General features: G+C 34.7%; 1 protein-coding gene across 2 annotated transcripts in view; it reads left to right on the top strand.

Annotated features, from left to right (window-relative positions):
• The window catches only part of LOC115423061 (thymocyte selection-associated high mobility group box protein TOX-like), a 239,226-nt gene that overhangs the window by 209,610 nt on the left and 12,312 nt on the right, over positions 1 to 17,304 (top strand). For both annotated transcript variants that reach the window (XM_030139766.1, XM_030139767.1), the window contains 2 exons: positions 9,206 to 9,604; positions 11,780 to 11,919. In XM_030139766.1, the coding sequence (XP_029995626.1) occupies positions 9,206 to 9,604; positions 11,780 to 11,919 (539 nt within the window). The remainder of the gene's footprint in view (positions 1 to 9,205; positions 9,605 to 11,779; positions 11,920 to 17,304) is intronic.

The raw sequence follows: 17,304 nt of genomic DNA, 5'->3' as shown, positions 1-17,304 counted from the left end.
CTTAGGTGATTGTGAAATTAAAAAAATGCATGCCAAGTCGCTGGTGTTCCTCACAATGGAGACTGAAATAGAGCAGCGCAGTCTGATTAAAATAGATGTAACCGTTTAGATTTGATTAGTTTTTCTATGCGCGACTTGTTTGCAGAAGCAGTTTATTTTAAAGTTACTCGTCTTTTCCTGCTGGACTTGAAATATGTGAATATGTGTCGTTTTCACTCATTAGTTCCCTGCTTGCTGTTCTCTGACTCCATCATTTGTTTGTTTTTTATCACTCTAGCAGCAAAACTATTGGTTGAATTCTTACCAGATTTGGTTTATAGATTACCAGTGACCCAGAATAGATGTGATTACATTTTGGGAAAAGTAGGTCAACATTAAATTTTTTTTAATGAATTTTTCTTTTTTTTTTTTCCCCATTTACTTGTAATGGGCAAAATTTTAAATGTCTGTAGCAGCAAAACTATTGGTTGAATTCATACCAAATTGGGTTTATGGATTGCCAGTGACCCAGAATAGATCTCATTACATTTTGGGAAAAGTAGATCAACGTTAAAAATTTTGTATAAATTAAAAAAAATAAATGTTTCCCCATTTACTTATAATGGGTGAAAATTTAAACGTCTGTAGCAGCAAAACTATTGGCTGAATTCATACCAAATTGGGTTTATAGATTGCCAGTGACCCAGAATAGATGAGATTACATTTTGGGGAGAGTAAGTCAGCATTAAAATTTTTTAGGAATTTTTCAATTTTTTTTCCTCCGTTTACTTATAATGGTCAAAATTTTAAATGTCTGTAGCAGCAAAACTATTGGTTGAATTCATACTAAATTGGGTTTATAGATTGCCAGCAACCCAGAATAGATCTCATTACATTTTGGGAAATGTAGGTCAAGATAAAAAATTTTTTTTATGAATTTTCTTTTTTTTTTCCCCATTTACTTATAATGGGCGAAATTTTAAATGTCTGTAGCAGCAAAACTATTGGTTGAATTCATACCAAATTGGGTTTATAGATGGCCAGTGACCCAGAATAGATGAGATTACATTTTGAGGAAAGTAAAACAACGTTAAAATTTTTTATGAATTTTTCAAATCTTTTTTTTTCCTCATTTACTTATAATGGGCGAAAATTCACATGTCTGTAGCGGGAAAACTACTGGTCAAATTGATACCAAATTGGGTTTATAGATTGCCAGTGACCCAGAATAGATGTGATTATATTTTGGGAAAAGTAGGTCAAAGTTCAAATTTTTTATTAATTTTTAAAATCTTTTTTCTTCTCCCATTTACTTATAAAGGGTGAAATTTCACATCTATGACAATATCGATATTGTTTCAATTTCCTTCAAACTTGGCACACATATAGAGACAGTTGACATCAGCGCACGCGGAGACATGATGACGTCAGCTGGATCGATGCCAAAATAAGCTACAACACATGCAAGGGGTGGGGTTTAAGAAGGTGATGATATTTAGCCTTTGATTTGGACCAAGAGGAGAGATCTGCAGAAGGACGATGTGCATTTCTGGTATGTTTTCAACCCTGGTTTTAGCTCCTTCAGCTTTAATCTGTTCAGGTCTAGACTCATTTCTCAGCTAAAAATGACATTCCCAAAATGAAAGCAGCATAGTTCATTAACAACAACAGGTTTTTCTCAATAAATGACGGTTCAATAGAAAGACACGTGTGAGATTGATGTAGAAGTGTGTAAATCATTATCAGATGTACTGTTTTAGAGTCAATGCAGCTAGAATACACCATAAACATATCATTTTCACTTTCGCCTAAAAACAAACACAGTATATATGATGGAAAACCCCTGAATAATCATGGTTTAATGAGTAATCGGGTTAATATTAACTCCACACACTCAAATATAATAGGCGACAGTGGCTGAGTGTCCATAAAATGTCATGCACATTTGAAACACACTTTTAAGAAGATGCAACAATGAAAATGTGATAAATGTGTGTTTGGAGCTTGTATTCTACGCGTCATCGTTTGACCAGCAGGTGGTGCTCTAGTCTATGTTACACATGGATTTAATAAACAGACATGAAGAAGTAGAGAAAATGGCTCTTTTTTATGAATAAGACATAAAATAACTGTCATAACCCTCCTCATTAGTCCATAATACATGTTTATACTACACTTGTTTTAACACTTAATAAGTAAATCCAGCAAGACAAGAGTTAAATGTTTGCTATGTCTGTTATAAAGGTGTTAATGTTTATTCTCCTCATGTACATTTACACTTGTGTGAAAAAAAAACCCACATCAATCAAGACACTCTTTTACCTCTTTTTACCGAATAAATATGTTTATTTAACCTATAAAGACCCAAACATCCACTGGCAACCAAAAGCATCTACTTACGTAAATGTTTAATACCTGCCGATCCACTAATAATATCAATACATGCAAATAATTGATGTAAAATACAGTTTGTCATCTTTTCATGGTCATCAGATATGACCCATTTGGATGTTCAGAGGCTCCGTAGTTACCATGGAAACACCGTTATCTTCTACAACATTAATTCACCAGTAAAACCCATGGAGTTGGATCAATGACAGCGGATGGAGACACTTGGTTTATGTTCAGTTAATGATAGATTTGACTGAAAAAGTAACTTTTTCATCAGTTTTCTCTGTTTCTAATAAAATAACCCTCATTTTTAATCGGAGCTTTAATTAACATCTACATGATCAGTGAAGTAAATATAGGAAAATATGTGATTTACATGGAAAAAACACAAAATAAAGCAGATAATATGGCAATAAATAGTGATAAATCATTCAGGAGAGGTTAAATAGAGAGGAAAAAAATCATTTGGGAACTGATGTAAAACTAGTACTGGGTCTTTTTGGGTTAAATGTACCTGTTGTGGAGAAAATTATTAGACCACCCCTTGTTTTCTTCAGTTTCATGTTCATTTTAATGCCTGGTATAACTAAAGGTACATTTGTTTGGACAAATATAACGCAACGTGCTGTGAGCGGAGGGAATATTAGCAAATGTGGGAAAAAATATAAAAGTGCAAGTTTCAGCAGAAGTGACAGGAGGAGGAACTATTCAGAACCTTCAAAACTGTCATAAAACTATATATAAAACTGTATCTACAGTTGGACATGGGCATTAAATTTGTTTAAATTGGCATTAAAAAGGGCATTAAAGTAGATTTGCTGATACCTGCAGAAATCCTGATAAAATATGCTACTCAGACCATTATTGATACCCTTTTTCTTTCCAAAAAAAAAAACAGAACAGTGTACTTTTATTGATGTCCTGTATAATGTCTTATGAGACTGTTGTGAATAAAAATTTGAATTAACCTCCTAAGACCCAGGAAATGTCAGCAAAATACAAACTTTTTTTGTTTTTTGTTTTTTTTTTTATTAAATAAGTGCCTATATTGGAAACATCATGATACAACAGTTTGTGGTGGACGGTTTTCTTCTCTTTCTTTTTTTTTTTGTTTGTTTGTTTTTTGTATAAAATTGTGAAACTCTTGTCCACAAACATGGACAGAAAACCCATAGCTGGGTCTTAGGGGGTTAATAAAATAAAAAAAAATTTTTTAAATTAACAGGAGAGAGCAAAGACTAAAAAAAAAGGAACGTTTTAAGGATAGCAGTGTAGATGAGCTACACTACAAAACAAAAAGTTAAGTATATTTCTCCTTTTTTTGTCGTTTTTGTGTCATTTTTGCCATTTGTAAATAAAACTATGTCCGGTCATTTAAAAAATGTGTTTCAATTCACACACAAAAAACGTAAAAAGCACTGTGCAAGAATCCCAACTGAAAAAAATAGCCCAAAATTGAAAAATATCCTTAACTTTTTCTTTGTAGTGTATGTGCTATGAATGAATGATGGCTTCAACACTTAGAACTATTTTTGTGGTGACTTCCAAATAAATGTTTCTCTACAATTAACCCTTTCATGCATGAATTATGAGAACCTTTGTCAAGATTTTTTTTTTTCTTGAGTGTTTTTATTCCTCCTTAGGCATGAAAAAAAACAATGCGATTGAGTTATTTTTTCTGTGGAATTAGTAAAATGTTCATGCTTTTAATTTTTGAAGTAAAGAAACGTGTTTAAAACCCAATATCAGAAAGCGATATGAAAACAATGAAATAAAAACATTTTTAATGCTGCTAATCTGATGTTTTCTCACATTTTAACATATTCTAATGCTAGTAGTTACTCACTTCATGGAGATAATATGCAAAAAATAAAAAATAAAAAAAACTTTTTTGTCTAACAAATAACAATTGATTTACACTCAAACATGTCACTGCAGATCAACTTTATCAAGAACAGCACAGTTACAGTAATTGTATGAATGTCAGTGTGTGGGATGGTGCATAAGCATCACTGTGTTGGCTGATATGGAACTAAAACAACAAAACCCATTAATATACAAGAGAACAGTAGGGTGGTCCAACAATCATGGTGAAAAAAATAAAGTTTCAGATAACCTCCATAAGAACCCTGCATTAGGTTTTGGCATTCAAAAGATGATTTAGGAAAAAAATTGGAAGAAAAAGAAGATGTTTTAGAGGTTCACAAGTTGCTGGAAGTTTCCTGGAAATGGACTAATTTTGCATTTTCAGCATAGCCAAGCTGACCTGTAAGAGAAGCAGCAGTACGAGCAAAACCAAGGTTTGAGTGCTTCATCTAGCAATATATGTATGAAGTAAGGCCGCCCACATCTGTGGTACTGGAGTGAAGAATCAGTTGTCCTGGCATTCTTGGACTCCAGTGTGACACAAGAGCAGAAACAGCTGATGGTTGACAACATGATGGAAAATGAAGGTTCTCTGGGTTCCACTAAAGCGTTGGGATGGCCTTAATCAAGCAGATTATGAAGGGAAGCAGATCAGTGATGTTGTCACCACCAGCACCATGCGTTTCTTTGAAACTTTGGATCTGCCACAAACATTCTTCAGAATTCCTCCAGAAGACTGGGCTGATGATGAAGACTTTCAGAAGGATGCGAAAATTGTGCATTGTGTCGATGATGTTGCTGAAAGAGGGGTGGAGCTTATTCAAGACTTCAGCTGTAGCCGAACAAAAAATGAAGATCACAAACAGCACTGGCTCCAAGTTGTCAAAGAACGCAGGAACATTTTTTATAATTTCAATAAAGTAACAGTGGTGGCTGGACTTTCTAAGTAACATTTTTATGCGAGTTGCAGTTTGATTTTGAGAATACAATTGCAAATTATTCTAATATGCCTTATTCATTTGGCTAGTTATGTTATACAGGGTGTCCCGTAAGTCTCCATACATAGGAAAAATAAACGTTTCTTGACATAAACCATTTTTATTTATATAATATGCTTTATATGACTGCCATTTTGTCGGGAACACATTTCAATGCGTGTCCTCCACTGCTGAAGAACTATAAAGAAGAAATATAAAGAAATACATGTTAGAACCATGTATATATGGAATGTATTATGTCTCCTATGTGTGGAGACTTATGGGACACCCTGTAGTATATAGAGCAGGGGTCACCAATCCTGGTCCTCGAGGGCCAGTATCCTGCATGTTTTAGATGTTTCCCTCTTCCAGCACACCTGACAGTCATTATCAGGCTTCTGCAGAGCTTGGTGATAGGCCTATCATTTGAATCAGGTATGCTGGAAGAGGGATACATCTAAAACATGCAGGATTCCGGCCCTCGAGGACCAGGATTGGTGACCCCTGATACAGAGCAATCTTCACGTGTCTTGTGCAACCTCTAAACATTAATTAATTTGCATAAAATTTGGACCAAAGTAATTTGGCCATATATGGAACCAAATGCAGGGTTCTAATCCAGAGAATCTTAAAAAAAAAATTTTGGACCACCCTAGAGAACAGCTGGAGAATAACTGTCCACTGTAGTGACCTATGCAAGAAAGGGTTAAAAAAAAAAGTAATAATAATAATAATAATAAATAAAATATGCTACTCGGGTTGATTGATATAACTGATATTTGTTATGAAATAGTTTTAAGAGTCGACGCTGACAGGAGGAAATACAAGCAAATCAGTGGAAGCGATCATTTTCTTTGCTGCTGTTTCCACCCCTGGCACCTTCCTGTTAATGCAGATCTATGACATCCTCTCGGCCAGCGAATGCCTTGTACGCAGCAGCATCCTGAATAAAGAAAGGCCTGTGGATTGCATTGTTTAGTGCCGTCTTGTATTAACAACAGACAGTGTAGTGCGGGGAAGATTCCTTTTGTCATTCCATTTGTTCTGCAGCCAAACAGGCTCATTTCTCTGGCCGGGCGGCTGCATATGTGTGCAACCGTGTGTGTGTGTGTGTGTGTGTGTGTGTGTGTTGTATCCCTCTTCTCCTCCCATCTATCTGTCAAGGTGTCTATTGATCATTACCTCGGCCCCAGCTCTATTCATACAAATGGGCTCCATTACTTTCTAATCAACACTGATGGCTGGAGATGAGCAATCTGACAGCTCATCATAGGGGCCTGCAGAGGGTGGAGGTGGGGGTGGGGTGTTGGGTGGGCGCCGCACCTGCTCAGAGTGATACTGTCCAAAATGAGAAGCGTCATGTTTGGTTGATTTTAGGAGGAGGTTTGGTGTTTTTGTATGTTTAGTTTTTTTTTTTTTTTTGGGGGTCTTTTAAGTGCAGCCAAGGATGTTTTCAACCTCGACCCCTGTTCTTCCACGTGTCAGCTTGTCTGTTTATGTGTATGTGAAGTGATGCAAAATAAATAGTGAAGGCTGTCAGAGCGAGGATAGACGGGAAATTAAATCTATGCCTCCTCATTACACAGTGAGAATCGGTATGCTAAAAAAGGTTTGCAGCAGTCGACGGCTCGGAGTGTCAGAACTGCAAACGGACAAGCAGCGCTGTAGTCGAGTATCTGAGACGGAATTAAACAGGGCAGCAAAGGGCAACTGGGAGATGTTTAAAAGTTCAATGTCTTATGTTCTGTCATTTAAGGGTTTTTTACGGCACTTTTGTAGTCATTTCACTATTGAGAAAGTGTTTAATGCTAAGGCCTATAATGGGAAAACTCCTTACTCTTGATAAGCAGTAAAAATGACAAACTTTACTATTTTTCTTCAAAATGAAACCCTGAATTAGAATAGAATAGAATAGAATAGAATAGAATAGAATAGAATAGAATAGAATGGAATAGAATAGAATAGAATAGAATAGAATAGAATAGAATAGAATAGAATAGAATAGAATAGAATAGATCTTTATTGTCACTGTCACAGGAACAGTGAAAATCAATTTAGCAGCAAAACGCTTGTGCAAAAGGGACTGTATAAGAAAAATAAAACAAAATGCAAATATCACAGTGTTAAAAAGCGAACTGTGCAAAGGCTTCAGAGTGAAATATTAATACACATGTGCTACTAAAGTAAAAAGTAATGCTAGAACTCCTGACATGAACAAAATATACCAAAGCTAGCTCTATACTACAGATGAAAAATATGTACAATGAATAGGATATATACGGGTGGTATGAATTCACTAAATGCATGATTATAGTCTATATTATATTGGCTGTGATTAAAAATGTGGTTTTAATGGGAGTTAATGGGACATTTTTGTGCCGATTAAGGTAGTAAATGTTAAATTTGATATTGTGAATAAAATTATGATACATGAAAGTCAGTGTACTTAATTTTTGACATTTCCAAGACTGGGATTTAAAAGAAAACGTTTTACCCAGCATTTATTTTCTGGAAAATAACAAATTTTTTATGTTTATTTTTAGTAAAAATGTTGAATTCATCACAATCACAATGACAACTCCACTTTTTTTTGTTTTAGTGCAAAAGAAGTACATTTACAAACTATCCTTTCACAGAAAAAATGTGAATAACCTGAACAAATATGAACAACATGAAATATCTTAAGTCACAGGTGTCAAACATGCGGCACCCCAGGGCCAAATCCGGCCCCTTGGATGAATTTGTGAAATGCAAAAATTACACTGAAGATATTAACAATCAAGGATGTTAAAATCATTTTAGGTCATTTTAGTTTAAAGTGGATCAGACCAGTAAAATACTATCATAATAACCTATAAATAATGAAAACTGTAAATTTGTCTCTTCGTTTTAGTGTAAAAAATGTAAAATTACACAAAAATGTTCATATTTACAGACTAGCCTTTTACAAAAAATTTGAATATCTGAAATGTCTGAAGAGAAGTATGTGGAATTTTAATAATATTCTCCCTGTTATTTAATGTTTTGTGTATTTGTAGATCCACTGTGATCTCTAAGTTGTGATTCACATGTATAAATGATAAACTAAGGTGTAATATTATTAACATTACACTTATTTTACAAACGAATTTTCAGGTTCATAGTTGTTCATGTTATGTTCGAGTACAATTCGTAGATGTAAACATTTTCATTACGGAATTTACTTTTTTCACTCAAAAGTTCTTATCCTATTATTTAGATTATTTTACTGGTCCGGCCCACTTTAGATCATATTAGGCTGAATGTGGCCCCTGAACTAAAATGAGTTTGACCCCCCCTGACTCAAGGGAAGTAAGCTCAGTTTTAACAATATTCTACCTTTTTTTTTTTTTTTGTTCACAATATTTTTATTGGTATTTAAGTTTTACATAACAAATATGAATCAAAACAACATAAACACTCATACACACACCCATTCACACCACGTAGACTTGCACCAAATGATATATAAATATATATATATAAATAACATACATATATTCTTATGAAACTGTACATATATGTAGGAAAAAATTATAATAATGGTAGTAATAATAATAATAAAAACATTAAAATACAGCAATCATGATATTAAAAAAAAATGTAAATAAAATTAATTAAACAATGCTAATTTGTATGACATGTCCCTATTTTCCCGATACCATAATGTTCATATAAATATTCTACCTTTTACTAAGTATTTTGTGCCTTTGTAGAAACACTGTGATCTTTAAATGTGTAATTGAGAATCTGAGGCATAATATTGTTAAAATTGCACATATTTTTCTGAAGAAATTTTAGGTTGTTCATGTTATTCACATTTTTTAAAGGAAGATGTCAATATTCATAAAATAATTGAACTTTTTTCACTGTTCTTATTGTAGTGATTTGGCCCGTTTCAGATCATATTGGGTTGTATTTGGCCCCTGAACTAAAACTGAAACACTAACTGGAGCTGATGTTTTCCTCCTCAGACGTACAACGACCCTGAACCAAAAAGTGCCCAGCAGACCAGCCAGCCCTCCCACCTGCTGCCCCCGAAGCAGCCCCTGTACAGCGTGCCCCCCCAGCCCTCCTCTCCATACCTGGGCCCGCCGGGCTCCTTCCCCCTGTCGGACCTCCAGAGCTACGCCGGGCCGCCCCGCCACGCCCTGGCCCAGACCCTCAGCCAATCCCAGATGCTGCCGCCCAGCATGAGTGCCTCTCCCCCCGCCCCCTTCCAGATCAGCCCGCCGCTGCACCCCCACACCCAGCTGTCCCTGCACCAGAGCTCCCTGCTCAACCAGCCAATCCGCATGCAGCAGTCACAGCCAATCATCTCACACCAAATGGGGCTCCAGGCACCTCTGCATTCCCCCCCACTCAGCCAACAGGTGGGTCTGAACATTAGCAAAAAAAAACGGTGAAAATGATCAATAATTATAAGCATGCTGGTACAATTCTGCTTGGCTTTTTATTATATTTTAACCCTTTCATGCATGAATTATCCGAACCTTAGTCAATATTTTTTTCTTGAGTGTTTTTATTCCTCTTTAGGCATGAAAAAAACAATGCAAATGAAATTTTTTTTTTATGAACCTATTTTTCGTGGAGTTCCAAAAATGTCCAGTCAGCTGGACACCATGTGTTTAATTTTTGAAGCAAAGAAACATGTATTTAAAACTCATTCTCATAAAGTGATATACTGTGTGAAAACTATGAAATAAAAACATTTTTAACGCCGCTAATTGGTAAATCGCTAACGTTTTCACACATTTTCTCATACTCTAATACTAGTTATGACTCATTTCATGGAGATAATATCCTCCTGAGACCCAGGAATTTGACAGTTTTAGCTTTTTTACATTAAAAAATTGTCTTGATTGGAATCTACATAATGCAACAGTTTTTTCAGATACATTTTTAAAATAATTTTTATTGATTGAGTTTTTTAATGGAATATCCTTTGTAATGCACAGCATTTTTTAAGTACAACTGTCAAACTTTGTCCCCTACAGAGGACAAAAATGCATTACTGGGTCCCAGGAGGATATGCAAAAAAAAAAAAAAAAAAAAAAAAATTTGTTTCAGAAAACTGTTGATTACAGTCTAATAACAATTAGCAACTGATTTACACTCAAACATGTTACTGCAGATCAGGTTTTTCTAGAACAGTAAAGTTACAGTAATGGTATGAGCTTCATTGTATGGGATGATGCATAAGCGTCCATTGTGTTGGCTGATATGGAACTAAAACAACAAAACCAATGAATATACAAGAGAAGAGCTGGAGAAGAACTGTCCACTGGAGTGACCACTGTGCATGAAAGGGTTAAACGAGACTCTGCTCTCATTTCTGTTTTTTTATTGTTTCATCTTGTTTGTCTCTTCGTAATGTTTTTATGACTGATGTACAGCACTTTGTTTCAGCTGCGGTTGTTCTTAAAGTGCTCTATAAATAAAGTTGAGTTGAATATCGTCTCCTTCTTAAAATAACTGCTTATGTCATTTTTTTCAGATTTTTCAGGAAACAAAAAAAACTTGACCAGAAATTGTGTATTTGGTGATTTAGGCAAAAAAGTTATCTTTATTTTACGAATGTGATGATATAGATATAATCAATAAAGCAATGTGTGTGTAAAACATTCTAAGAATAGAAAGCATTAATGTTTACATCAAGTTAATCCTTTATTTGTCCCAGAATTTGCAGTATTTCAGCAGCATAAGATTAAAAGTAAAGATTAAAATAAAAATATAAAGGAACAGTCAGTGACGCAATAATAATAAAGTACAGAGAATATGTAAAAGACCGAAATGTGAACATTACATTTGATGATGTAACTATTCTTCAATTTGCACAGAAGACCATAAATAAGGCTTTAAACATAAAAAAAATAATGATTTCACAATTATTACAACAATTATTCATTTTAGCTGTTAGAAATTTTTTTTTCATGGTAGCATTTTTTGTCTATATCACATGAAAATGGCACATGATATGAATTTTGCACAAGAAATTAATAATCTATAACATTTATTTATATATATATCAATCACTTAATATGCTGTTAAAATATATGCTAATACTTCCTACAAATTTTGGCTTTAAAAACCTTTCTAACTGTAATATTATGTGTTATCCACCTTTTCCTGTTTCAAAGCAAGAAAAAAAGGTTAGATTCACTCACAATTTATCATGTAATAGTTCACAGAAATATTCTAAATAAAGATCGCTTTATCAGATTTATTGTTTTCATAAATTTACTTGCAAACCGACTATTTTAATGTGACTCTGAAACATCTGTGATAAAACACAAGTGTCATGATAGGAAAACAAGTGTAATTTACAATCCTGTTTATGTTTATTTCATGCATAAAATGAATTAAGCAGGTAAAAAAAAAAAAGTAATGTATTTCATTAATGAAGCTCAGAGTCAGCGCATAAACAATGGTTTAAAGTCATGACTCAGCAGAGTGTAATGCCAGTGTAGAAAACTATAACCAAAGCTTTGATAAATGATAATCCTGCAGCAGATTAATGAGTGTCTTTCCTCCTCTCGTTCTTGCAGGGATTCTCCCATATTCAGGCTGATTATCAGAACAGTGTCGGGGGCTCGCAGTCTCCGGGAGCCCCTAACCCGGTGCACGGCCAGAACCCCGACTGGGATAGTGAATACTGCAACAGGGACTGTGGACCCAACCACTGCGGGTGAGCCATGAGTCACGCATTGTGTCAAGATGGAAGTGACATTTGTAGAACAGTTTGACAACTAAAAATAAAAATAAATCCAAATCATGTCCAGAGCAGATCAAATATATATATATATATATATATATATATATACACACACACACACACACACACACACAGGGTGGGGAAGCAAAATTTACAATGAACATTTAGTTGTTTTTTCTCAGCAGGCACTACGTCAATTGTTTTGAAACCAAACATATATTGATGTCATAATCATACCTAACACTATTATCCATACCTTTTCAGAAACTTTTGCCCATATGAGTAATCAGGAAAGCAAACGTCAAAGAGTGTGTGATTTGCTGAATGCACTCGTCACACCAAAGGAGATTTCAAAAATAGTTGGAGTGTCCATAAAGACTGTTTATAATGGAAAGAAGAGAATGACTATGAGCAAAACTATTACGAGAAAGTCTGGAAGATACTATTAAAAAAGAATGGGAGAAGTTGTCACCCCAATATTTGAGGAACACTTGCGCAAGTTTCAAGAAGCGTGTGAAGGCAGTTATTGAGAAAGAAGGAGGACACATAGAATAAAAACATTTTCTATTATGTCAATTTTCTTGTGGCAAATAAATTCTCATGACTTTCAATAAACTAATTGGTCATACACTGTCTTTCAATCCCTGCCTCAAAATATTGTAAATTTTGCTTCCCCACCCTGTATATATCAGCTAAAATTCACTCAGGGGGTTTAAAATGAGTGGCCATTTTTGTCTCCACAAAATAACCAAACAATGTATACAAAAGAAACAAAAATATCTCTACTTATAAAACCTAATAACACAAAATTATAAGTATATTACTCATTAAATGATGTTAGTGATCTACAAAATAAATCCTTACCAAAGAATAAATTGTTTAAAGTGAAACCTATTGTTTTATTTCGGATAAAATTTACTTAGGGGGTCAAATGAGTGGCCATTTTTGTCAAAAAAAAAAGTTGTAAGAAATGCATAGAACTGTGTTGAAATAATGCTAATACATTTGTGCACAGACTACTGATATTATTTGACAGTGGAAGCTATATTTTCAGAAATATTGGATTTTGAATAGCACGTGTATGTGAAAACTTTTGCTGGTAGACGGAGGTGACAATCAAGGTTATAATAGTTTTGGATTTTTAATTATAGTTTAGTTTTAATTAGTTTTGACTTTTTTTTTCTCTTATTCAGTTAGTTTTAATTAGTTTTTAGAGCAGGTTTGTTAGTTTTTATTAGTTATCGTTTTTTTTCTGAATGCTTAGTTTTAGTTTAGTTTAGTTTAGTTTTAGTATTAGTTTTAGTTATTTCATATATTTTATCTTCCTCATCATCCTATTCAAAGAAATTAGTGAGGCGTGGATATGTGTTACCCTGGACACTTTATTTGGGGGTCGGGTTAGGGCGGCTCATGGACTGAGCAGAGACACAATGTACCGTACAATGTCTAAATTCCCTATAGCAGGTTGAGGTGGGGTGCAATCCATACACAACGTCACTTACGTGAAACAATGCGAAGATGTGCAAAGCATGAGAGGAGATGCACAAAGCAGCCAGCAGTTAAACCAGATAGAAACATATATAAACCAGCTAACCAGCAGTTAAAGCAGATAGAAACATATATAAACCAGCTAACCAGCAGTTAAAGCAGATAGGAACATATTATAAACCAGCTAACCAGCAGTTAAAGCAGACAGAAACATATATAAACCAGCTAACCAGCAGTTAAAGCAGACAGAAACATATATAAACCAGCTAACCAGCAGTTAAAGCAGATAGAAACATATATAAACCAGCTAACCAGCAGTTAAAGCAGATAGGAACATATTATAAACCAGCTAACCAGCAGTTAAAGCAGACAGAAACATATATAAACCAGCTAACCAGCAGTTAAAGCAGATAGGAACATATTATAAACCAGCTAACCAGCAGTTAAAGCAGACAGAAACATATATAAACCAGCTAACCAGCAGTTAAAGCAGACAGAAACATATATAAACCAGCTAACCAGCAGTTAAAGCAGATAGAAACATATATAAACCAGCTAACCAGCAGTTAAAGCAGATAGAAACATATATAAACCAGCTAACCAGCAGTTAAAGCAGACAGAAACATATACAAACCACTTATAAACATATATAACCCAGTTCCTCATCAGTAAACCACACCTTAGCAGATCTCTCATCTCTTAATCATCTGCAGTTCCATTATTAGCCAACTTTGCTTCAGTTCAGTTCAGCTAGCTGTAGCTAGTAACATCAAACGTTTTTTAACATTCTAACAGGTTCCATACCTCTGTAATTGGATTAGTTTTCCTCCTCCTCTTTTCTCCTCTTCTAAACTGTGCAGTTCAGGGCTTGGAAGGCCTTTTCATGGTGATAAACTCTCCAGTTTTAACCTGGATGCTAGTTCAACACTGACTCTGTCCTTTAGCTCAGCTCTGTCTGTCACTCACGCGCACACACACGGTACGCCAAAAAAAAAAAAAAAAAAAAAAAAACCCGACCCATGTATCACTACAGTAAACCCCAGACAGGACTGTGCTGCTGTGTCCCAGCTTTAGTCTGTATGTTCCAGGTAGAGTGGGGACCAGAAGACGACTGGAAACCACCAGTGACCAGACATGACAGACTGTGAAGTGTTGTATGGTGTCACCAGCTCAAACTGCTGAAGTGAAATAAATTAATTTCATATCAATCCGACATTGACAAAGACGAAAACGAAGGGAATTGTATCCATAATTTTTATACGTTTTAGTTAGTTTTGTAAGCTCACAATACAGTTTCAGTTAGTTATCGTTTTTTTCTTTTAATTAGAGTTTTTATTTATTTCAGTTAACGAAAATGTTTTTTCAATTTTAGTTTTCGTCATTTCGTTCGTTTTCGTTAACGATAATAACCTTGCAGAGCATCATGGGTATTGTCACCAAGCTAAAGGACAGTCAGTGTTGAACTAGCATCCAGGTTAAAACTGGAGAGTTTATCACCATGAAAAGGCCTTCCAAGCCCTGAACTGCACAGTTTAGAAGAGGAGAGAAGAGGAGGAGGAAAACTAATCCAATTACAGAGGTATGGAACCTGTTAGAATGTTAAAAAACGTTTGATGTTACTAGCTACAGCTAGCTGAACTGAACTGAAGCAAAGTTGGCTAATAATGGAACTGGAGATGATTAAGATATGAGAAATCTGCTAAGGTGTGGTTTACTGATGAGGAACTGGGTTATATATGTTTATAAGTGGTTTGTATATGTTTCTGTCTGCTTTAACTGCTGGTTAGCTGGTTTATAATAGGTTCCTATCTGGTTTAACTGCTGGTTAGCTGGTTTATATATGTTTCTATCTGCTTTAACTGCTGGTTAGCTGGTTTATATATGTTTCTGTCTGCTTTAACTGCTGGTTAGCTGGTTTATATATGTTTCTGTCTGCTTTAACTGCTGGTTAGCTGGTTTATATATGTTTCTATCTGCTTTAACTGCTGGCTGCTTTGTGCATCTCCTCTCATGCTTTGCACATCTTCGCATTGTTTCACGTAAGTGACGTTGTGTATGGATTGCACCCCACCTCAACCTGCTATAGGGAATTTAGACATTGTACGGTACATTGTGTCTCTGCTCAGTCCATGAGCCGCCCTAACCCGACCCCCAAATAAAGTGTCCAGGGTAACACATATCCACGCCTCACTAATTTCTTTGAATAGGATGATGAGGAAGATAAAATATATGAAATAACTAAAACTAATACTAAAACTAAACTAAACTAAACTAAAACTAAGCATTCAGAAAAAAACGATAACTAATAAAAACTAACAAACCTGCTCTAAAAACTAATTAAAACTAACTGAATAAGAGAAAAAAAAGTCAAAACTAATTAAAACTAAACTATAATTAAAAATCCAAAACTATTATAACCTTGATGCTCTGCTCAGTACCAGTACTTTATTAGGAATAAACTTATATACTTACTAATGCTAATTCTCCTCTTATTCATAAATGTTAGTATTGTGGATCTAAAACAATAACAGCTGACACAAAAACACAAAATGTGGCAGTGGACGGATGTGACATGGTTGTTACAGATCCCATCATACTGATGCTCAGCAGCCATGTCACCGTTTACACTAATGATCCCTGTGCAAAAACTAGGATCAGAATTATTTATTGTATAGTTTATCATCAAACTAAAGAGGAAATAACAATATAGAATTGTTATTTCTTTATAAAAATGCTTATTATTAGAAAACTGTTGATTTAAAAAGTGACGTGTGACATTCTTCATGTATGTATTGGCGTAACATAAGCAGGATGGAGCAGCACCATACTCCATATTGAACCTGTAAAAATAAAACGTGATATGTAGGATAGAATCTTGTAAGAAAAACTGGGGAATCTAAAAGAATAGAATATTGGTTTTTCAGGTAAATTCAGTTCAAATATAACTTGGCCATTTGTGACATGAAAATATAGCATTAATTGTGATGAAATTGGACATTTTTGAGCTGAAAACATAGTTCATATGAACATCAACATGTTGAACAGAACTGAAATCCTGTCAATTTGCAGAACTTGCATTTACCAACACAAAGTTCCTTTGGGGATTCACTTCTATTGATTTCTTATGCACAAAGACACAAATAAGACCTCTAAGCAAATTTTAGCCGATATACAGAGTGGGGAAGCAAAATTTACAATATTTTGAGGCAGGGATTGAAAGACAGTGTATGACCAATTAGTTTATTGAAAGTCATGAGAATTTATTTGCCACAAGAAAACTGACATAATAGAAAATGTTTTTATTCTATGTGTCCTCCTTCTTTCTCAATAACTGCCTTCACACGCTTCCTGAAACTTGCGCAAGTGTTCCTCAAATATTGGGGTGACAACTTCTCCCATTCTTCTTTAATAGTATCTTCCAGACTTTCTCGTAATAGTTTTGCTCATAGTCATTCTCTTCTTTCCATTATAAACAGTCTTTATGGACACTCCAACTATTTTTGAAATCTCCTTTGGTGTGACGAGTGTATTCAGCAAATCACACACTCTTTGACGTTTGCTTTCCTGATTACTCATATGGGCAAAAGTTTCTGAAAAGGTATGGATAATAGTGTTAGGTATGATTATGACATCAATATATGTTTGGTTTCGAAACAATTGACATAGTGCCTGCTGAGAAAAAACAACTAAATGTTCATTGTAAATTTTGCTTCCCCACCCTGTATATATATAGAAGTGAATAGAACTAAGTGTCGTTGCTCCTGAACTGCACATGAGCACAGTTTTAGGAATAGAAATACTTTAATGTCTACTTTTTTTTTTTTTACAAAAAGCAGAAATTTGCCTGTTCGCGTCCTTTACAATCAATCA

The sequence above is a fragment of the Sphaeramia orbicularis genome, chromosome 7 (assembly GCF_902148855.1).
Source record: "Sphaeramia orbicularis chromosome 7, fSphaOr1.1, whole genome shotgun sequence".
Classification (NCBI taxonomy): Eukaryota; Metazoa; Chordata; class Actinopteri; order Kurtiformes; family Apogonidae; genus Sphaeramia; species Sphaeramia orbicularis.
This window is presented reverse-complemented; position numbering and strand designations above follow the sequence as displayed.